Below are 23,478 nucleotides of genomic sequence, written 5' to 3'. Positions count from 1 at the left end.
CGATTGGTGGTGATTTCCATTGGCAAAAATCATGCGAATGCGCGGACCTAGCCTAACCGGGTTTTAGTTGAGTCGGATTAGACTCGGCGTACAGTCCGCATACACATACATCCGTACACGTGGAGGTATGTATATATATGTATATACAGGGTGGACCGAGAAAGAAAAAAACGGATCGAATTAAAACGTGAATAAGAACCGAACGCGTCAACCGATTTGCAGAAACTGTTTTTTGCTCGAAATTAGATGAACAAATCTTTCGTTTCGCGTTTGAAAAACCGTAACATCTTCATTCGTTGCTCAGATACACGCCGTTGAATATTGGGTTTTCAAAAAGTTGCTGGAAGGATGAAAAAAATTAATATTACATAATGGTCAACTTAATTTTTATCTTAAATTGTGATTCGATGTTTCATCCTGGCATTTTAACAATTCTCCTTTGTCTCTTTCCACGTGACGCAAAACGTTTCTCGTTATATTAGGGTCAAAACGCACGCTTTGTGATTGAAATTCTGGACATTAAGGACATTATGAAGAGAGATCACTGTCAAAAAAGTCAGCTGTAAATGATACCGAGAACTTAACCAAAATTAATTTAGCTAACTGTTAAGCAGAGTTCAATGTCGATCCGATCAGGAACGACTAACCAGGCAGATAAATCGAACATTTTCGAAATTTTTTGAGACGGCGTTAAGGCTGACTTTTTTAATATTCGCAAATTACCTAGAGCATGAAAATTGCAGTCGCGAAGAATAATTATTCATTGATCCGTGGAAGTTGAAATCGCATATCCTGTTCTTATCCTAGCGAAGGAGAGTTCTGCGGCAGTAGTAGCCGCAGATGCTGGACATACCAAACTTAATCACTAACAATAAATTTCCCTTTGCATTTGCTTTTCTTCGACAGCGTTTGATCGCAAAAATTATTCGAAAATTTGAAATAATAAAAAATAACAAGAAAAGAGTATGAAACTCATTGTTAATTGAGTTGAACCAAAATAAATCAGTCTTCAAATCATAATTTAACATGGCAATTAGGTTGAACATTCTTTAATATTGATTTTTTTTTGTCGACACAGCGACTTTTTTAGAATCTGTTTTTCCATAGCATGTATACATCTCAGAAAGAAATAAAGATTTTCCAGACTTTCAAGCACGAAACGAAATGTTCGTTCTTCTAATTTACCGCAGAATTTTTTTTTTTTAATCAGTAGACGCGTTCGGATTTTATTCACGTTTTAATTTAGACCCGTTTTTTTTTTTTTGGCCCACCCTGTACACCTGCGTACATGCATATAGGTCACGGTGACGGGCCGGACGATAGCCCAAGATATTTTAGTTTAACCGAGAACCACAGAGATATACATTCATATACGTATCCTATAGGTATACGTATGTCATATAATCGCGTTATACGCGGTTTGAATCCGAGGGTCTTGTGGTGCAGTTAAAGCGCACACGCAGTGTGTGTGTAACATGTATAATATTTGATAAAAATCTCTTTTTCTCTCTCGTTCTGACAATGAGATCACCGCATGTGATGTATTTTGTACATGGGATACACATGTCTCTGTAACGTATTATGTGCATGTTGTAAGAGGAACGATAAGATATTGCAATAATACGTATTTTATTTATAACGTATCATTATGCTGCGGGTTATTTTATTCAGAATTTTTCTTCTCTCGTTTCTCGTTTTTGCTGTACAAAAAAGGAGTTTCTTCGTTATTTCTTCGTATATTTACATGGTTTTTTTTATCATGTTTTGGCAAGCAACATGTGACGGAGCCACTCTCGGCGGATCGTACGGTAACTTTGCCATTTACACACGACTATTATACATACACATATGTATCTACAGTTATAAATTATTGGATTCGTGTAGCAATAAATTTTGCTATCTATATATGTATGTATATAATTCACACTGTCTCGGACAGTGTTTTGCATTATTTTCTTCGATTCCTCACTACAAAGGATGAGATGCTTTTCGATCAACACTCTGCATGACTATCAAGTTTCACAGTAATGATAAATTCGTAAATTTTTTCCTCAAATTGTGGTAATAAGAAAATTACAATCTCCTCTTTTCCGTAATATTTATCGCGAAATTCGTAACTTCCGAGAAATTTGAAAACGGACCTGGTCGAAACCTAACGCAGTCTCTGTCGAACTGACCTAACCCAACGTAACCGAGTATAAAAGTTGCCTGACTTGGCCGAGTCGCGGTAGTCGGTAAAAGGTGAATACGCGGTTAGGATGCGTATATGTGTAATATATTCCAATACAGAATTGAAAACGGCAGAAGGATTCCACAACTCGCAGGAACTGAAGAATAACCCAGGCAAGGATCATATATTATAGAGTGTATGATGCTACGCATTGCACACTTCCACGTTGCTGCATAGAGTGTGTAATACATATATATATATTATATATATATATTAGAGTGTTTCAAAAAAACCGACTATTTTTTTTTTTTTTCGAAGAACATTGAAAAATCTTCCGAGTGTCCCTCAAAAATGACCTCGGTAAAATATGAGCTCTTAATATTGATATTTAGAGGTGGCGATTCTCAATTTTCTATTTCCCATTTAAATAACATGGGAAAAAAATTTTTAAAAATTTCGAATTTTATTGCTCGAAGACGAATCAGTGTGAAGATATAAAAGAAACATATTTTTGTAGGAAATTTTACGCTCTACAAAAAAGATTTGAATAAAGATTTGCGTAAGGTAAGTCGTTTCGGAGTATCAGGCCTCAAACATCGAACCGTTTGAAATAATGATGTTATTAATTTATAAATGCTACAAAACTGACTCATATCGTTGATTAATGAAATTTATTAATTAACATTTCATTGGAAGTCTATATTTTTAATTTTAAAATCAATAATATTGTGTATTTAAGTGATATGTTATATATATATAACATATGTGTATACATATATGTATACGTCTATATCTTCCCAACGAGAGTTGCCCAGCAGAATAGTAAGCACCTATGGTCGAAGAAGAAGAAGAAGAAGAAGAAGAAGAAGAGAATGGGAAGAGGCGCAGTTGTACTACTTGGCTGTACAAGGGTCAAAGTCCGGTCATCGGTCGAGTAAAGTCAAGTCCAGTCCAGTCCAGTCAAGTCAAGTCAAGTCGAGTCGAGTTTGAAAGGTAGAAATCTTTCCACTCTTTGTCTTTCTCTTCCTCTGTCCCTGACTTTGGAGCACCGAGTTAGCGCCTCGCACACTTCACGTCCACAATACTGCAACGGTGTAATGAATGAATTCGAAAGTATTCACCTACACGCTATCTTGCCCAATTTGAGGGGTTGCCCTGGTGGATTTCGATGTTGACGTATATGTCCGGAATATCGAAGCTTAGGGGGTACAGCTTGGCTGATCTAAAAACATACCTATTTTTTGGAATTTCTTTTAAAGAAAATAAAACCACTTAGAGCAATTTCAGTTTGAGGGCATTATTATTTACAGTTTCAAGAACATGCTAGAATTTTTTCATTAAAATTAATAACGAAATGGCGGTATAGCGCATATAAGTAGCGAACGACTATGTTTTCAATCTGGTGGCGTAGATTCCTCGGTCAATTTTTATCCGACCGACTTGAAATTTCGACACAATCGGTAAAACTTGTTCATCGATTCAAACTGGTGGCTAGATTTGTGTATTTCAGTCGCATCATTTTTTTTATAAACATTTTTTTAACAATTTTCCCATCGAAAAATGAAATTTTTTCATCATAATCGGATATATTTGAAATTTTTTATTTTAACAATGGGCTACGAGCCCAAGCTCGAAAAAATGTCTTCATTTTATTACTAAATTCAATGAAAAAATTCTAATATCTCCTTGAAACTATAAATAATAAAGTTCTAAAACTCAAATTGCTCCAAGTGTTTTCACTTTCACCCGCCGCCTTAGCAGCCCCATTCTATACTCAATTCTGAACAAACACACTCCAATACATTTTCATTTGACGCAGAAATGAAGAAATGGCAGGGATTCTACGAAATTGCAATAATAAATTAGTAGAATTCATGCCATTTCTTTATTTTCACGTCAAATGAAATTGTATTGGAATGTATTTGTTCAGAATTGCGTACAGAATGGAACTGTTGATCTCTTTTTCACGTTTGAGATACGTGGACTTGTATATATTCAGATATATACGACAACGTCGAAATCGACCAGAGCATCCCCCTAGTAGATATAATGAAACTGGGAGAATTATCGTGTGTATACGGTATAGTATGGAGAAGATGAAACCCGGTTTATCCACAGCTTATAAGCCTATCAGAAGAAGAGAAGGGCGCGTATTATACCTACGTGTATAATGTACAACATTGAGCCGGAACTCGGGCAAAAAGAAAGCGTCGCGTACGTACGAGGAGGAAAAACTTGGTGACTGAGTGCCGTCTCAGTGCAGCAGCAGCAGCAGCAGCAACGTCATCTCACAAAGAAGAGGGAGATGAAAGAAGAAACAGCCGGGTTACGTTTAAGGTAACTTTTCGCGTGATTTTTCGCAACGGTGACTTTTTCCTACGGCCTCCTCCTTTTCTCATCTATTCTTTATTTTCGTGTCTTCTTTCGTCACAAAAATGGCAAAGAAGAGATGTCAACAATCGAGAGATGGATCAGAGGAAAAAAAAAATAATTATAATAGCTCGTACAGACCAGAGAACATGTACAACATACCATGAGAATATGGGTACATTATACCGTACGCATTGCTGAACGAAGAAAAAATGAAAAAGGAATGAAAGACCGTTGACCAGTTCTGCGTTGAGAATTATAATTTGTAACGTTTTAACATTACAGCCTGCAGCAGCCTGAAGCTCCGCGGAGAATAGCGAATACAAAATTACTACGGCAACGGGTATATAATTAGATAATTCGTTATAATAACACTACGCATTTACGTATATGTACACATTATATATGTATACATACCGATCATGCGAAGAAATAAATTTCTCGCCTATGTACCGCCATGTTTTATTAAATAAATTATACACGACTTGCAGACAACCTGTTGTACGTATGTACATTATTATTGTTTTTATTTCCTTTTATTTTTATTTTCTCAACGTCAGGCCTACAGGTTACGAATGTATGTAACGTCCAGTCCAGTCGAGTCATGATTCGGACTTGGTTTTGTGTACCTGGGAATAATGCCGCACGGAGGAGGAAACGGGATTCAAGAACCAGGGTAAGCTTACAATATTCGTCATACTATTTTCGAGAAGACGAACAGTTGGCTATAATCACGGTCGATGGAGAATAGTCCGTAAGGTTCGTCCAGTACTTTTAACTTTTTCGAAATATCAAAAAGAGCCAAACGATACACCAAAACAAGCGCATAGCAATAAACGACACGTATAAATACCATGTTCAATCATTTTCTCAGTAAGCTATAATTAATGATACATGTATGATTCATTATTTATCGTAAAACTAATTTTCTCCGACTTCCCTGACCGTTCCCCAATAATTCCCTAACTAATTGTAAGATGACAAAAGAAAAAAAAATAAAAAGGAAAATGCCGGCTTTGCCCTAAAAATTTTCCGACTTAATTCGTTCTTGAACAATGAAAACAACTATTAAATTTCGATACTTCCCTAACCGTCTCCAAACAAACATACGGTCCCTTAATTTTTTCCCTTCAGAAGAAAAAACTATCCCGACCATTCCCTGACTATTTCACGAACAACTGCGCAAGATAAATATTAAAAAAAAATATTCCTTCATTAATTTTCTACTCCTAATTTGTTACTCACCCCCTTCGTTATTTCGTCTAATTATCTACCTATTTAGTTATCATCTGTTGATCCACTCTTCATTTCACTTACATACTTATTCAGTTTACTCTTCGCCTGCGCTTTTGTTTACAGTCCATGTTGGCCAAGATATTGCCAGGGGCATAATAAATCATTATCCGTCTGTTCATCTATCTATCAATCTCACTTTTCTATTCTCTTATCTTCTCACCCGCGAGAAAGAGCGGTTTCACGGAATCCATTGTTTATTGGAACCACTCGGCGACAGCGGAAAGAAGTATTCCACGAGCGTCGAGAGCATCAGCATCAGTATCGCATGCATCGCGTGAGTGACGTACACTCGGACGGTCGGTCGTTCGAGGAGACGATGCGACTCTCCTCTCTCTCCCTCTCTCTATTTCTCGGAGAGGAGCAAGCAGAGCCTCCTCCCGTAAAATTCTTCTCCTACCGCTACTTCGTGAGCGAGAGAGGAAGAGATCGCAAAGGAACAGCAACAGCAACAGCAACAGCGAGCCCTGCGTCGTGTGTGTTACTGTATATACCGCGGGATGCGCGCTGCGATGATGCTATAGAGGTCGTTCAACTTTCGATTGAAACGCTAGGTTATTTTTCCCCCTCCTCCCCCTCGCGCCAACCCCCTTTCCACTCGCGGCCAACTACTAGATCCTCTCCGATGAATACAATATCCTATGCAACTTTTCTTCTTCACATATCAATACGTATTATTATTATTATTATTATTTGCGAAATTTATAAAAAGAATTTTGAATCTGCCATCTCGAGGTATATAATATTGAAAATTCTATCACAATTTTATTTATTATACCTGCGGTATATTATTGCGTATTCAGAGAATTAGAGAAACGAAGAGAGAATCGAGAACACAATTGATATGAATTATTGTTTGGATTGTGTAGTTGTACGGGGAATTTTCTCTGTCTCGTTGTCAATTTTCTAAAACTTGCGTGGGTCTGGCTGGAGGCGGTTCTTCTCTCGGTATACAGGAGAACAGCATGGGTCTAGTGACTCGCTCTTCGAGTCGTTCGTTTATTACTTTTACAGCAGCGGCGGCGGCGGCGGCAAGCAGCATCCATCCGCCATATTGCCGCGTCGCTGCAGCCGCGGGCAAATAGAAAAGAGAGAGAGGGAGAGAGAATGGGAGCTGAGGTCTAGTAGTGCATTGTCTGTTCGACACCCGGGTTCGCGGTATGCTTGGATATGAAATACATGTAGCTGCTGTTGCACAGCACGTAACTCGGGATCAGTGGGAAATATAATGTATGTGGTATATAGCTGCGGGTGTACGATTTATACGTACGAAAAATAATACCCTCGATGTTATAAATTTTACACAAATTTTTTATCCGGAGAAATACCCTCACTTCATATGCGGATCAGAAACAAAAAATAAACAAATAAAATAAGAATATATTAGAACAATTCGAATTTCGTTATATTCTCTGCAGATGTTGTACGATCACACAACAATGTTGTTGTTATTAATATTATTATTGTTGTTGTTGTTGTTGTTTGATTTTTTTTTGTTTTTTTTTGTTTAAATATAATTTAAACCAAAGGAAGTGAAAATAAGCAATGAATTTGCTATACTAGATAATTCTAATTTTCTGTTTACGTAAATCGACAACAATTCCTATTTCAACCGTATCGTGTATAGGTGTATGATCGATATGAGTATAATATAAAAAGCTGCGAGTATGTTATGTATACACACTATACCCGGTATAAATTCAGGGAAAAATAAGTCGAACCTCGCGACTCGGGTAGTGTAACACACACACACACACACACACACACACACACGCATTAGTACGCGCGGGTTGGAAACTTGTGCATACCTGGAAAGAAGCAAAGCAGGCAGCGATTAGATTACGGAGACGACGCGGAGCGGCGGCGTTCAGCCGTTTTATTATAAGTTTGGCTTGAATAAAATAACCTGCAGGCAGGCGGCGTAATCGGCTTATACCATCATCCACTTCTCCACTACAGCTATACGAATACAATCACAAATCACCACTCGCCTCCTGCGCCGAATACGTGTATCATTCCAATACATGTAGGTACATATATACGCGTTACATCAACCATCGATGTTTGTTGTTAATCCTTTGGTAATACCACCAGACCGAGAATCTGTCGAGTTTAAGTCCCGGGATAATCAGTCGTAATATACCTGCCTGGGATGAAAAGAAAAAAAATTACCAATTTTTTTTCCTTCTCGTATCAAATTAGAAAGTTTCAAGGTGTGATCGGAGATAGAAATTAAGATAAAGAAGAAAATTCACTGCAGACAGCCTTATACTATAAGTACTGTGGAATTTTTAATTCTACAATTTATAAAAAGAATTATACATTCAAAGTGGTTCTCAAGATATCTTTTTCTCCTTTTCAGAATCAGTAAGATACGATAAATTTCGTTTTCTCTGTTGAGAAAACGCGCATTCCCATAAAGAGTAATAGGGAGAGATGGAGAGAATAAAGACAACGAAAAGAGCGAAAAAAGCCTCAAAAAACAATATCACACCGACCTTACATCTATGAATAAGAAGGAGAGAGGAGAGAGAGAGAGCATCGCATCCTGCGCATCCTCTCTAATCCAATTCAGCACGATGCGTGAATCCATGAATATATAAATAAATAGGTATAGTATATTTTAGTATATTTTTATATATATACACGCACCCGAAGCTTATATCACTGGCCTAGTTAAATAGGTAAAGGTCATCAGCCCATAGAAAACATGTATAGGATGTGCGTAATACGATGCTACGCTGCAGTTGCAGCGGAGCGTCATTTACACACCACATATATATGTATATATATACGTATATAGATGTATAGAATTGTATACGATGTGTATAGGAACCCGAAGTATCCGTAAGTTATCACATGTGTAAGTACAATATTGGAGAGAGAGAGAGAGATGGTCCATGTTGGCCATGTTCGAACGATGACGTCACCATTGAAGAAAACTTGTACCCTATAATGCCGATGCCTACATATACACACGCGCACGGAGCAGGCTGAGAGCTATTACAGAATTCTTCGAGGAGGTAAGCCCTATACTTAAAGTATATAGAGCCCGCGCCCATTGCTGAGAAACCAAAAAGCCATCATCATATTTCTCTCGTTACTTTGGGGAGGAGTTTTGTTCACTTTTTTGTTTTATAATCTATTCTTGTACATATTAATCGTCGCGAATTTTTATCTTCCAGATATTGTAGGTAATAATATAGTTATTGGTTGATTTTAGAGTTTTCGTAACAAGGAAGAAAAACCAAAAAAAAAAGGCAAAACAATTTTTTTTTTTTAAACTAAAGGACTAGGCTTATACAGCGAGTCATTTTGTATTCTCTGTATAATTTTTCACCTCTCTATCTGGTGCATTTTTCGTGTGCGATGGAAATTTTTGACACCAGGATCAAGTGTAGAAAACGAAAAAGAGGATAAGAAATTATTAAACTTTCTACGTTTATTACGCTAGTGCAAAAAAAAAAAAAAAAAAATACTGCAAAATTATTGTGCTGATATAAGTATGTTGACATACGCGGTCATTCATGAAAATGGGGGTTTCCGACGAAGAAAAGGAAGCAGAAGAAGAAGGAGAAGAAAAAGAAGAAGAATAAGATGAAGGAGGAACGCTCAATGAGTAATCAGGAAGCTTGCGAAACGAGTTCGGGATTGTAAAATTCAGAAACGTGCTTCACTGCTGTAGGAGAAGAACTGCAACAAGAGAAAAGAGAAAAGAAAAAAGAGAACCCGATGACGCCAATCGAGATTAATGATCGGATAAGATCCGGCGCAATACGGAATAATGGAAGTGCGGATGATCGTGCCGCTCGAAGGTGATAGAAATAATAGATTGTCGACAAACGGCGCAACGAAAGGGAAAAAATGAAATAAAGAAACGAGCAAACTGAAAATGAAGAGAGAAAACAAGGCGAAGAAAATAAGTAGAACAACATCCGGGGCAAATATCCCGAACCGCGACGACAACGATTTAAAGAAGACGAAGAAGCGGCGCCACGATCAGGAGCTTAGGCTACCGAGTAGCGTACTTGAATCGAGGCAAAGAGGAAATCGAGAGAAGAAACGAGGAACGCGTGACTAGCTGCATATCACGTGGTGAAAGATTAGATCAGGATTTCAGGTTCGTCGTTATTTGCTCGTTTCGTAATTTGCAGCGGTTTATATTCACAAAATAGAAAAAGAATAAATTTCGGCTTCTTCAAGCTAGCTATTTCTTTATTTTCTCTTTTCTTACTCCTATATTATACGATACGATGAGATGTAAAAATAACGTATGTAAAATTTTCGGGCGAATTTTATTTTCTAGGTCTATAAAATTTACGCCTGATTTTTATTTGTAATAGATGTTTTTGTTTTTTTATTCGATTGATGCTAATCGCATTGCTATAGTTAAGTTACAGCGGTGATTGTTAGGTTGCCAAGTTTCAGGCGTGTATTGTATACACTTATACTTGTAACGCTAAATTGATAGAATTTCTCCTTACATGTGGATCAAACACTCGTGTAATATCGTACAGAAACCATATGTACATATGTAATAATTCCTAATCGATTTCTCCCAATAATTAATCAAATTCTAATCTCTGCTTCCCGTCTCCTGGTATTATATAACTTTTTATTTATATTATATAAATACTAAAAAACGAAGCTCGAGCCTCTCATGTCGCACAATATATACATCAAGCATTGAAAGACGGAAGCTACTGGACACGAGTGCGTTTAATAATTTCTGTAACACAGGATCAGAATCGGGACGAGAAAGGAGCGCGAGGGACTCGAATAAGAAGAAGAAGCTATAGAAGGAGGATAAATATCCGAAACTAGTTTCGTCGGTAATTTATACAATAGAAGATTAACGATGGTATACCTATGTATATGTGTACATATTACGTATAGTAATATAAGGCAGGCGATGGCCGTCTTAGAAGATTACACCTTACGGTCAAGAAGACGAGGAGACGAGGAGAAGAGAGGAGAGGAAAACTGGACCGCGCCGAAGGCAAGGAGGAGCTGATCCTCGACTCGCCGGGGATCTTATTTACTGCCTGGGCAATAACCGTGTTTCTCGTGTCGGCACAACGGCTCTGCTTCTGCTTCTGAGCTGCTGCAGGGTGGATCCGGAACGACTACCGGGCTACGCGAGATGCGGTACAGCCGCGGACAAAAATCATATTCGGGGGAAGAAGACGCACGTAAGCTTCGTACGATATACGTATACCTAGGCTAAAAAATGAGATTGAAGTTGGTCACGATAACGTGACAAAATGTATTTTCAGGAAAAATAGTTGTTCTATATTGTTAGGATATGAAATTCGATAAACCGTAATTAAACAAAAGAAATCTCGAAATCTATAAACTTAACATCTTAAAAGCCATTGTCAAATTTCTAATTAATGATTTTTTTGCAATATTTCGTTACTTTAACGTTATTTAACTTCAATCCCGTAGTAAAAGCGGAGAATCGAAACTGCGCGAAAGTCGAGGTGCTATTTGCACTTACAGATTTAGTGACTCGCGAATACAAAAGATTTTTATGATTTCACGCAATTTTAGGAAACAATTTCAATACTCCTTTTAGATGATTTTAATTCTCACGATGTTGTCAGTAATTTCGAGCAATTTCTACGATTTCTAGTCGAATTCTAAGTAATTCATGATTGGGTTTTGATAGATGAAGGATGAAGTTGGTAATATTATCATAACGACGATGGATGTCTAGGAATATTGTATATATTTTCGGTTAACCGTAATGAAGCGAAATATATTCATATTTTCCAAACTTAACTCTTTCAAAGATATTCTCACATTGCAAAACAGTAATTTTCTTCGCATTCCTTCGTTGCGTTTATAACGATACTAATTTCAACAGTCGTAGACTTCAAGCAATTATCAGCGGTTTCAAGTGATTTTAAGGGAAATTTTACATTAAAATCGACCTGGTATTAGACAGGAAATTTATAAATAAATTCAATGAATTTCTTATTCGAAGTCCCCAACCTGACTGCTGGTCGATATATCGAGCAGTCCCGATGTTAAAAGGTTAAGAGAAGTATAACAGTAATGATATAAGATCATAAGAAAATACAAATCAAATCAATGTTAGTGTAATTAATTGGATTACTTACATTTGGAGATCCGGCGACCGTTTTTCTCGTCGCACATGAAATAGGCTTTGAGATACAAATCGGCTATTTTTTACGGTGAAAATCACGCACAACACCCAATGCACAAACAAACACAGTACGCACGAAGGCAAGGAGAAAAGACGCGGATTAGAAGTATCGGAACGCTTTGTTCCTGATGAATTCTCGAAGCTAAACTAAGATCCGACGGTTATTTTGTAAACAAACTCGGAAGCATGGAATAATCGACCCTTGGAAATAACGCGAAAACAATAACAACGTTGATAATCGTCAACGTGCACTTACCGGCGCTAACGATTGATTCTTCCGATTCGAACTCTGCATCCCGACTGAAAAATAGCAACGAAAAAATTGAAGAACGCGTAGAAAACAATCGACGATCGATCACTTTTAGGCGGGATAAATTTATTTGTCACTCTTTTGTTTATCACCGCTTTGACTTTCGGTTCTCATTTTAATCGCTAGTGGCGCTCTCGTCAAACTCCCTAGTAACTCCCCAGGCCTCTGTAATGACGTCAGGACGATACATGCCCTTCTGTCTCTCTTTTCGACCGCAGCTAATACGGATTTTAGAACGTTTTTAGTTATCTCGAATTATGATTTATAATTTTCACCACACTGCGGGAACAGGGACGAAAGACTGCGTGATTTCTACTCGTGTTGAAGTTCCGAATTAGACTGACCAGCTAATAGAATGCTAACGCTGTCTCTGTTCAACTTGGGTCCAAGTACTCGCACGTCGTTCCTCCCGCGAATGCCTTCGAACGCCTGTAAACTTCCCGAACGTCAACAACAGACGAATAATAAACACTTGTCGGGTTAGGTGTGCAAGCCTGGCACCAATATCTGTACAAACTATCCATAGTAGTGCTAATTTTATACCTTCGATGTTCAATATCGCTTGAATTCTCCCAATTCTTCAACATTTATTTATAGTACTCGGAAACCAACTAATCTGTAGTATCTCCACGCAGCCTGATGTACGACGATTTGCGTTGAAAAACTTATTCTGGAAGGTCGTTCGCTACTGAAAAATCGCAGACACGAAGTAGGATGCTCTGCCTCTACGTATTTACACACCAGACGTAAACTTGAGCGTTCATAATTTATTTTTAGAAAAAAAATCTTGATATATGTGAACGCCTCGACGCCTTGATGAGAACGGAATAGATGGAAAAGGCGCCATCTGATCGGAGTTCGACTACAACTGCGGTAGCCTTCGGAGCTTCGTCTTTGGATCTTCACTTTTTTTCACGTAACGTCGCTAGTCAAACGAAGGTCGAATTCCAAGCGAATTTAATCTAATACGTTTGTACAAAACAGAGATCGATATAGAATGAAATCTTGCGGTAATAAAAGAAGCTTGAAACTTGATAAGATTTTTTTTTTACCCGTAAAAAAGTCGATTCGATCGACTGATTATTGTAGCAACTGAACGCAGTATGACCAAGAGAGTCAGGTAATGGCCGCCGCTAAAGATTTTCCCGCCATTTCAAAGAACCTCAAACTTGAATACGTATGGCAACTTGCGTGTGTTAATGGATGTCAACGGAAAAACGGAGTGAAAATTGTTTCTCAGCTCCCTGTAAGTTCCTCTCGAATCTAGTCACTGTCGAATTAGCCAATGTGTAATTGTCAGAGGTATCAATCTAGGCGGTGCAAAAAATGAGTGAAACAAAAAAGAGTAGGATATCTACGGAGTCTGTGATCAAAGATATCGCGACGTCGATCGGTGAGGGCATATCGCTTGTATCAAATTCACGAATGGCTCCAATTTATCTAATCACTAATTCTCTCTGACATGCATGCAACTGTCATAAATTCGATCGTGAATTCTTCAGACATAACCTCAACATGCATTTTTACTTTCTTCATGATATAAGAAACAAAAAAAAATCTACTGAACCACCCTGAATTTTTCAGCAAAACCTGTTCTTTGTTCCAGAATCTATAGCGAGTACAATCGAATCTGTGAACAATTCACATAGTCTACTCTTGAGGCTAAACAAGTCGATCGTAAAACTGAACTTGCAACTGCAAGAGAAGCAGAAGGAGGAGCTACAGACATCGATTAGTATCCCGGAGGGTAACTAGATAAATACTTGGGCACTTAGCATTGGTGTCGGACCCTGTTCTATAGATACTTTGTGTTTGTTTAGTCATTTCTTGTCCTAACAAGAAATGTCGATCTCGCGTAGTAAAATGTTATTGTTGACTAATGATTCGTTATAAATGTTTTATAATCCGTATAGACCAATATGTGTATTCGGTGTTTCATGAGTAGCAAACTCAATGTTGTGCGCAATAATTTACGAATTGTAGCATTGACCACATGAATTTTATCTGTAAAATAGAGATTTGTATCCTATTCTGGACATATGTTTATTAAATACATGTATATTACGTTCAGAAGCGTATAGAAAAATATATCGCTTTGTCAATTTGTTTAAAACAAAATCTCTTATCCGATCTTTATCACATAGGGAATGATACTCCCTTACTACAGCTGCTCAAAACCCTATCACTTCTCCCTTAGAGTCTAGTAATGAAATTCAGGATCATATGACCCGAAAGAAGAATAGACGAAAAAGTACCATGAAATTTGTGCCTTAAGAAGGTTTAGGTCTTACAATTAAGTTTGGTTCTAAACTATCAGATTTAAAAAGAAACTTTTCATAAATAAGGCAAAAATATGTCTCTTCTACTAAAATGTGAACAAATTTTGGTCTAGAAATATCAATTCATTTCAACTAATAATAATAAATATGATACTTATTATCGACAGGAATGGTTATCTCAGCTTTTCTCGCCTTCTCTAATTATTGAGGTTGGTCATCATTGGTGAGGGGAAGAGTACAATCATGGGATAATAGAACAGTCTTTATTCGTCATTCCTTCTTTTCCATCTCTGTCGTGCTGAGGAAGCCAGATCATCTTCCCAAGTGAGCAGGTGTATAACGTTATTCAGGATCCTCTTTATGCCTGCGTCTTGGATCATTAGCGTCAATGGTGTAGATAACAGGAGACTGTCCAACAGCCGATGAATCTGGTAAATCGTACCTAGGATAGGTTCGCCTGTTCTGCTGACCGTTGTCGTCATTGTGATTCCTCAGGAGAAATCTTCTACAGCTGAAATCACGTCAGGGTAAAAACGTAATGATGTTCTTCGTGAATGGATTGCAATTCTTCTTTCTGCTTAGTGAAGGAAGAATTTTCATCGATTGGAAATGAGGACACTCGTCGGACCGATGGACTCGCACCTTATTGTTAGCCACAACTCCGTATAATACCATTCCCAAACCCCAACAACTAATTGCCAATGTTATTCCCGTTCATTTTTACTGCCTTTCTTCGCGAAGAGTAAAAACGTCGGGTTTTTCTCCTCTAATCCTCAGCCAATTGTGACGAGTCACGATTTCGCCGTCATCAAGGGCACGTTGCACCCGAGGGGAATCCGCGAGAACGTTCAAACTCGAGTCCTTCTACGTTGCAAAACACTGAGAATACCAGGGTGCCTCCATCCATGTTGTAAATCGCGCACGGGCCGTCGTCGCGCAATCTCTTCGGAATCGAGTTTGCTTTACTCGTTCTTTGGACAATGAATGTGCATTCAGCATTAACTACGGTGCTCAGATGCAGGCGAGCAGGTAGAGCGGTAATCTCGGTATTACGAACTTGCAGAGGAGCGTCTACAATGCAGGTCATCCGCAGACCGTGTTAATGGGAACAACTTACAAGGGAAGAAAATCAATTACCAAAACAACGCAGCGACGCAACATCGCCGCTAAAAGCTTCGCCGAAGTTATTACTCTCCTCATAATAATAATAATAACAACAACGCTAATGGTGATGGTAATAATGAGAGGAAGAGATTATACTTACTTCAGAAGGAGGTGGAGTCAGAAGGAGTTTTTATTACCAATCGGGACAAGAAGTAGATGAAGAAGGTGCATAACGTTTAGAAGAAAGAACCTTTTCCCAAGATATATGTGTTAGCGATTCTTTACTGCCGCACTTTCCTTCACCACATAACGCGTTAGCCAAAGCCACTACAAGTTCACAAGCACACAGTTCGGATAAGGAAACGGATTTATTCACACCACGAGCAACATAAAAATGAGAAAAAAAAATACTGCATAGAAAGAGTTACGGATAGCCAGAAAAATAAAGTTCTGTGTTGCAGCAGCGTGCCGAAATTTCCCTGAGAATAATCATCAGCGGCTTCTGACGCACCTGCATATGTTGTGATCGTAGTACATTCCGTTTGTGCATTCGTAGATTCCGAGGCAGGCGCAAGTGCACGTTTCAGGGTTCCAGCGCCTGATCGCGCTCTCGTTCAGGCACTTGGACTCCTCGTCAGTGTTCGTACACTCGCAGCGACACTCGGCAGCAATGTAAGATTGCTTCTCGTTGCAGTCCTGCAAGAAGCGGATCGAATGGATTAACCAATGAACTTACCGGGATGGAAAACAACAAGGGTGTTCGAAAACCTACTGCCTTACCTTGGCCTTCCGGGTGCAACCACACCTGCACTTCGTGTGCTCCTCGATGACGACGGTCTCCTTGCTCTTGTACCTCATGTGCTTCTGTATGTCGTACTCGACGGCAATTACCTGAAAGTTCCTCGCGACGGTTTCGGTCGGTTGGCAAGAGAACTCGGGATGTCCGCAGCACCCGGAGCACCTCGGTACCCACGTGCAGGAGGGAAAGTACTTGGTGTTTATGGTGGACCTCTTCAGGAGTACGGGCTGCTCCTTCGGGGTGCAAGTCGCCTGCTTCGGTATCTCGACGTTCGCTCGTTCGTCCCCGACGTTGAACCGGTCTGCGAAGAAGTTTGTGAATTAGACGTGATTTGGGGTAATCATTTCTGTCTCTTTCTCTCTCTCTCTCTCTCTCATTCATTTCGCAGGACAGACGCTTCTTCATTCACGGGCAAATATACCGTGGTCCGCTTCGCCTTGCGGAGTGGTACAAAAAGCTGCGAGTATAGTATACGACACGGAGAGGAAGGAGGAAGAGGGAGAAGAAACCGCGATGAGGAGGTAGAGAGGGGGAGAGGAGCTGGAGTAAAACCGTGGTCATAGTACGTCCGAGAGTGGAGTAGTCGGTTTGTACGGTGCGTGAGGAGGAGAAGAGACGGAGGGATATCAACCGGCGATTGTTACCTAACGAGAACTCTACCTCATCCTGTAGGAGTCAATAGTTGCAGGGATTTGGGACTGGTTCGCGATATAAAAACGAGGAGGAGAAGAGCGCCCTTATACGATAAGTGGATGAGGGATGGTTTGTGGTTAACGGGTCCTCGATTTTCCGCATCCCTTGTAAAATTTCCCTGCACGCTGACCGTCGTTGTCCGTCTTGTGATCGTCGCCGGTTTCTGGGAGCAAATAAATCGAGTCGCAGTCTAGTCCGTTATTCTAATCACTCGTCTAAATCGCGCCGCAGAGCTGGCCAGGAGGGGTCAATAGACCGATATTGTCAGGATGGAAGATCAAGCTCAGGCGATTTCCTTCGCCAACAGCTACTTCTCCCTGGTTGACGGACTTGCCCCCGGCCTCGAGGACCATCTAGCCCACAACGTCGTCCTCGACTGGTTCGGACGTACGATTAGCGGCCGCGAAAACGTCGCGGCTTTCATGAAGGCCCACAAAATCACGTCCAGACACATATTCAGCTCCATCGAATCGGCGTCCGGCATCAGCTATAGGAAATCCCAGGTCGCAAGGTCAGTTCATGGTGGTGACGGTCGATTTTTCGCGCCCGTGTTCCGCAGCCTGTCAACGATACAACATCGTTTGGTGTTTGAATATTTGTAGCAACCCGGTAGTTGAAACCAAACGTTGTTTTCGTCGACGACTGCGCAGTCCGAACGGTATATTCTTCTCAAGTTCGAACTGTGCTTGCATTTAGATTATCTGTAATCAAGTATCATGCCGAGGGAATTTTTGGTGATAAACCCCATTTCCTGGGCGCAAATATTGTCTGTACTATTTGAAAATGTGGTCACGATCAATTTGGACGCTCGCGGGTTCGATCGATTTCGCGTTTACTTGCACGGACAAGTTTGGCATTCGATTAAACAAGGAGGGGGAGGAGAAGGAGAATCAGGAGAGGAAGCTGGAGGCTAAACTAGCTAGGGGGTCACCGGCCATCGGCTTGGTCTGTAATGTGTTTTCCACCATGGCATAGTGATGTATAACACGTATACATTAGCGTTGGGTAGTTTGCCAGATTTTTTTGACCTTGACTTTAAACTCCGGGTCCAAGGATCCCCGTACTACGAACTAACGCTCGTACTGTACCTTAATACTATGGACGGGCATATTATACGCCGTCTTGATATACCGTTTGTCGAGTTTTATTTTACTACGTCTGGTTGTACAATCTTACGCTATACTGAGAACACCGACCCCTCCTATCTTGCTCTCTCTCTTCTCTCTCTCTCTCTGTGGCCGAGCCCAAGTGCCAATCTGCATATGCAGATGACCAAACGGGGGACAAATCCACACATCCATGACTGACTAACACCAGCGAAAACCTTCTTGACGGGTTTAAATTGAACCTAGCGCCTCGGACGAGGGTTTGAAAATTGAAAAAAAAAAGCATTTTGCAGTAATGCTGAAAAGTCAGGCGCGGGGAAAAAGGTACATAATAGTATATATACTAAAAATTCACGTCTTGTATAATGCCATATGGCATAAAGATCAGTCTTGTACACTGTATGAAAAGTGCTGTACGGACTTTTAGAGACTGTAATTCGATGTCAGTCTAACATCATCTGATACGGAATTTTTGGATTTATTGCAATGAAAATTGTACTCTCGTAATAGTCCGCGGTGGGCAATTTTGGTCAATTTTGACACCACAATTTTTCATAATGTACCGTATGATATACAGAAAATTGTACTGTACTATGGTTGTAGTTAGCATTTGCAAATCCTGCAAATTCGTCACTGTACCATATGCGATTTCTCAGTGTGCAATACCCATTTTGGGACTGAATTTAACGAAATTCAGGTTGCAAGCTTACAAGTTGATCGATTCTGTTTTTCACTGTTGCAGGAAACTTCACCGTGACAACGCGGCGGACAATTACGCGATAACATCGAACTGTCGTCTGAATTTCGAGGGCCTTTCGATTAGCGATGGTGAGCCGCTGGTTTTGGACCCAGAAAACAACAACGTGGTGAAGAAAGTCGAAGAGAGTGACGGGCCGTGGGAGCTAAATGAAAACGATCTGACGAGGCTCTTCGCCTTGGATGTGGCGCCAACCAGAGTGGAGGAAATCGAGGCGAGCATCCGGAGGATGCGGACCGAAGAGCGACCCTCGTCGCGCAGGATAACGGCCGACGAATGGGCCTTCGACGTTCTCGAGTCGCGATCCGGGGTCAAGTACGTCGAGGCCAGTGGTCAGATCGAGTTCTCGAAGAAGTCGGCTAAGCGGGGAGCCGGGCTCCAGAAGTGGCGGAGGCAGAGCCAGCTGCAGATCGCATATTCACTCGTCAGCAATGAAATCCTAGACGAGGAGGAACCGTGGTAAAAATAATTCATATACAGAAGTAATTGACAATTCGATGAAATATTTACGAAGAATTACAATATTTACCAATCATCTACAACAGAATGTAGATAAAATCAACTGCTTAAAGAAAAAAAAAGAAAGTGAAATCGAACTCAGTAAATTTTTGCAAAAGAGTATAATATGAGTTCCTCCTTATATACGGAGAGTAATAAATTAGGATAATCGACAGTTTTCTGCAACAGATATTGAGAGAAAGTAGCAAATCTGCAGGCCGTATAAATGACAATGACAGTCCGTGAAATCTTGTATTATTGTAAGAAAATATATGGAGAAATAGGAACAGTTATAGTTTCACGTATAGACGATTGTAGACTAACACATTGCAAGTTCTTACAACTTTTGTGAAAATCTACAGTTACGAAGACAGAGAAATTCTTTTTCATAGAATTACGCAGATGAATATCAGGTTTTTGGAATTATTCTCTGTATAAGATTCCGAATGTCTGGAGGGAAAGTATGAAATACTATTCTGGAATCTACCTTAATTGACCTAACAGATAATAGGTCTGTGTTCAAAGATTTTTCCTAATCTTTTCCGTACGATTTTTGTGAATTTAAATAATCTGTCAAATATTTTTGAACTCGCCTTGTCTCGGTAATTGATCCTTTTAAAGAGAATAAACAAATATTAGTCAATTGTTTCTCTAAACGATATAAATTCTAAGATATTCTACAAAAACTGATACCCATTTCCTCAACGATTGACGTACGCAAAATGCAATCAATTCTAATGTCATCCAATTAAAGACCGTGAAATCTGAGGGAAAAAAAAATTTTTTTAAAAAACCGCAACTGTTTTCTCACTTAACAAACACTTAAAGAAAATCGCAGATAATAATTCGCCTTTTTTCACCAGGGAGGTCGGTGATCTGGCGCACCAAGAGGCTGTTCATTCGATAGAGACCGATGGCCAGGATCGAACGCTGCTGCCAACACTCGTCGAGATCACAGAGATCAGCAGCAAGCTCGTCCCGAACATAAACTGCAACTTCGGCGGCTATTTTTCGGCGGAGAACGAGGAGGACGACTTCGTTGCGCAGCGCGACCGTTTCTTGGAGAATTTCAACGCCGAGATTTCCGTTCGGAGGGCGGAGGCCGCGCTTCGCACTCCTCAGTACAACCGCGAGGGTAGACTCGTATTTGCCGATTTATACGACCGCCCGCTCCGCGAAGAACAACTTCCCCATAACTGCGGCGCTCGATTCGTATTCAACTATCTCATTCACCTAATCATTTATCAGGGCAGCTCGAGGTGCAGGCGCAGCTTGAATCAGGAGTTCAATGCGCCCTGTGGATTCGTCGACACCGGCTCGGAATTCGTGTGAACGGCGAACCCGATCCTGGGATCTATTTTCGATTCTGTTCGTCGGCGGATGGATTTTACTTCATCTTCTTTCGCTTTTTCACATATACTTTGTCAAAACGTGATTGAAAGATATTTTGTATTATTATTGTTTTTTCTTCTTTTGTTACGATTGTTTGCTCGAAATGCGGTCAATGTTCGTTCGCAGATTCAAAACCTCTGAGGTGATTATCGATATGAAATATCGGTGCAGAATAATTAGAACATTTTATACTCGATGTTTGTGTTCTCTTGTTCATATCATGAAGGAGATAATTTAATCATCGCGCGAATTTCATCTTCGGTTCTTTATCTACATTCTGCTTTCATCACAATCACAATATGGAAGTTGCTAAATTTGAGCAATACATCGCAATATTTATATGGAGCTGGGAGCAATATAATAACGCTGGGAGCGTTCTCTTTCTTTTCTATTATTTGTTACAAACATTGAGCTTCTATTTCACAATATATTTGTCCGACGTTCCCTTGATTGAGTTTCATTCTATGCGCGGACTGGGTCAGCGATTTTTTTTTTAATAATATACTTTATTTTCTGTTGGATTTTTATTTATCAGTTAGCTGTCCGTTCGATTCAGCAATTATACTTATACCCTGTATTTGTTTTATACCATGCAATACTGTGAAATGATCTCGTTACAGTTGTTAGGATGAATTTCTATTTTATTTTTTTACCGCGAGGCAATAAACTATTATTATTTTTAATATACCCAATATATATCCTAATGAAATATATCAAAGTATACGCATACAACATACATAAATACATATAAATATAAATATATCTATATACACCCTGCAATAATCTTGTTTATTATTATTATTATCTTAATATCCGTGTTAAATATCTATATTACTTATTATTATTTACTTATACAGTATACCTACGATGATTCTTATATAACGAGAATAAAGTTTCTGTGATATGTGCTGTAACGCGAAGCAATTTACAAATATTCAAATAAAGATTTATGCAATATTATACGTGTGTTGTTATTATTATTATTGATATTCGTGTTAATATACTCACTTGACAGCGATGGGACGCCAAGATTCTCTCCTTCCGGTACGCCTTGAATTTTATTGAGAAAGTCCTCTAAAGTTTGAATCTCGTTGAATTCTCGGGCCAGTCTGAGCTCCGTCTGAAAAATTAGTAGATAAGGAAATTTAAATTAGATTTGTTGATATTTTTTAATTCATTAGTTATTATTCTATGACAAAAAAGTTCATTATAGGCGAGGTAGAAGAGTGTTTGAGGCGAGTTTAAATTTCTACCATATTATTTGTGAAAATCAAATTACGAAGTGATTCAATATTCGTAAATTACTCAAGAATTTCCGAACATTAATTGAACCAATGAGTCACAGGAAAGAAAAAATCGAAGGTAAAAAATTCCGAGGAATGATTCAGACCTGGAAATTGATTGCGTGATATCTCAGATAAATTGTACAGATTAAACTAGAATAGGGGGAGATAAAAACGAAGAAAAAACGGTAAATAACTGGAAATCGCGCTACTAAACGGTATATTTATAGCTCCGCACCGGTTTCGACGTATGTTAGAAGCAAACTCAACGATATTTATTACAACCCAGCAGCGAACATTCTGATTCTGAATCATGGATGAGGACGAAATTCTACCTGCAGCATGCAGCAGGACGTGTGCGTGAATAAATTTTTTACAATCGCATGAGTAAGAGCGGGTGAAACGAAAAGGTCGTCAAACCACGACGAAGCGCCTCTCCGATTTGCATCAATGAATTTTTAAGCACCCAGTTTTTCCACCTCGTTGTGTCACCAATTGATATGTTTTTTCGTCAGTGTTGAGAAAAATCAACAAAAATTCTGTAAATCGGCAACTTGAACTTTAATTGAAATTCATCGTCGGCCGACTGCACTTGTTGGTAGAGAACTTGCGTGAGATGATTCTTTTCTCGCCATCGTTTACCTAAGGTGTGTGAATCATCGAGGGTATAGATATCTGCGTGTTTGTTCGCTACTTGTAAATCGCAAAAATTTACGTCCTTTGAACGTGCGGTAAATACCGCGCGATATTCTTGAAAACTCGTTTCCTTTCACCGTTTATTGTCGTTATTCATATTACAGAAGTATGTGACATCGATTTTTTTATTAGTTTCATCGATGATTCGACAAAATATAATACTATACACCGCTACATAACGATCGACAAATTCTGGCTTCCGTGAAATAGTTTTATAAGCACTCTCGAAAAGTATCCCATAAATAATGTATCTTTTATTTTTACTTGCTCTGCACAGTTTATCTCGATATTTAAATTTAGCTATGTAACTAATTAAAAAATTTCATATACCTATATAGTACTGACAATGATTTTACTACATCTTATAATATAATTATTTTTAATATATCGTTTCTGGCACGAAGAGAAAATATTCTGCGAATTCGATCAAAAGCATGAAACGCAGAGGATTTCAAAAACTTGTAAACAAAACTGGCAAACCTCAGATTTGAGCCTCGAAAAATGATTACGAAATGTCTGGCTCGAGGAAATCCCAAGTAGATTGTAATCTTCAAGT

General features: G+C 39.2%; 3 protein-coding genes and 1 long non-coding RNA gene across 7 annotated transcripts in view; 2 read left to right on the top strand and 2 right to left on the bottom strand.

Annotated features, from left to right (window-relative positions):
* Hipk (Homeodomain interacting protein kinase) overlaps positions 1-12,235 on the bottom strand; it is a 123,408-nt gene extending 111,173 nt beyond the window's left edge. Inside the window, exon 1 of one of the 2 annotated variants that reach the window (XM_046621119.2) lies at positions 11,959-12,235. The gene's annotated coding sequence lies outside the window, so the exon portion shown is untranslated. The remainder of the gene's footprint in view (positions 1-11,958) is intronic. The other variant, XM_046621120.2, reaches the window with a different exon arrangement.
* Positions 5,144-11,120, top strand: LOC124216552 (uncharacterized). The gene is made up of 3 exons (XR_006882631.2): positions 5,144-5,216; positions 8,196-8,444; positions 8,666-11,120. It is a non-coding gene; the product is annotated as an uncharacterized lncRNA (long non-coding RNA).
* A 1,134-nt stretch (positions 12,236-13,369) lies between the features above and the next one.
* On the top strand, positions 13,370-21,878 carry LOC124216545 (uncharacterized). Of its 3 annotated transcripts, XM_046621139.2 has the most exons (6): positions 13,370-13,561; positions 13,630-13,708; positions 13,922-14,062; positions 17,422-17,701; positions 19,039-19,512; positions 20,415-21,878. In XM_046621139.2, exons 4-6 carry the CDS (start codon positions 17,460-17,462, stop codon positions 20,881-20,883), a joined length of 1,185 nt encoding a protein of 394 aa, XP_046477095.1. In that variant the 5' UTR covers positions 13,370-13,561; positions 13,630-13,708; positions 13,922-14,062; positions 17,422-17,459; the 3' UTR covers positions 20,884-21,878. The 3 variants fall into 3 exon arrangements, with proteins under 3 accessions (XP_046477095.1, XP_046477094.1, XP_046477093.1); XM_046621138.2 differs by having other exon boundaries at positions 13,372-13,708; XM_046621137.2 differs by lacking the exon at positions 13,630-13,708 and having other exon boundaries at positions 13,376-13,561.
* On the bottom strand, positions 14,937-16,902 carry Pvf1 (PDGF- and VEGF-related factor 1). Its single transcript, XM_069135403.1, has 4 exons — positions 16,893-16,902; positions 16,479-16,798; positions 16,210-16,394; positions 14,937-15,105 (listed from the first exon to the last, which is right to left on the bottom strand). Exons 1-4 carry the CDS (start codon positions 16,900-16,902, stop codon positions 14,937-14,939), a joined length of 684 nt encoding a protein of 227 aa, XP_068991504.1.
* Positions 21,879-23,478: the final 1,600 nt, after the last annotated feature.

The sequence above is a fragment of the Neodiprion pinetum genome, chromosome 4 (assembly GCF_021155775.2).
Source record: "Neodiprion pinetum isolate iyNeoPine1 chromosome 4, iyNeoPine1.2, whole genome shotgun sequence".
Taxonomy (NCBI): Eukaryota; Metazoa; Arthropoda; class Insecta; order Hymenoptera; family Diprionidae; genus Neodiprion; species Neodiprion pinetum.
The sequence above is the reverse complement of the archived record's forward strand: the minus strand, read 5'-3'. Positions and strand labels throughout refer to the sequence as shown.

What these genes read in the sequence shown, in the direction of transcription:
- Pvf1 (XM_069135403.1), bottom strand. An exon ending in GTTGCACCCGGAAGGCCAAG is followed by an intron (nt 16,395 to 16,478) that starts GTAAGGCAGTAG and finishes CGCTTCTTGCAG; the next exon opens with GACTGCAACGAGAAGCAATC. An exon ending in TACGATCACAACATATGCAG is followed by an intron (nt 15,106 to 16,209) that starts GTGCGTCAGAAG and finishes ACGTGATTTCAG; the next exon opens with CTGTAGAAGATTTCTCCTGA.
- LOC124216545 (XM_046621139.2), top strand. Translation starts at nt 17,460, where the DNA reads ATGGAAGATCAAGCTCAGGCGATTTCCTTCGCCAACAGCTACTTCTCC. An exon ending in AGGAAATCCCAGGTCGCAAG is followed by an intron (nt 17,702 to 19,038) that starts GTCAGTTCATGG and finishes TCACTGTTGCAG; the next exon opens with GAAACTTCACCGTGACAACG. An exon ending in CTAGACGAGGAGGAACCGTG is followed by an intron (nt 19,513 to 20,414) that starts GTAAAAATAATT and finishes TTTTTTCACCAG; the next exon opens with GGAGGTCGGTGATCTGGCGC.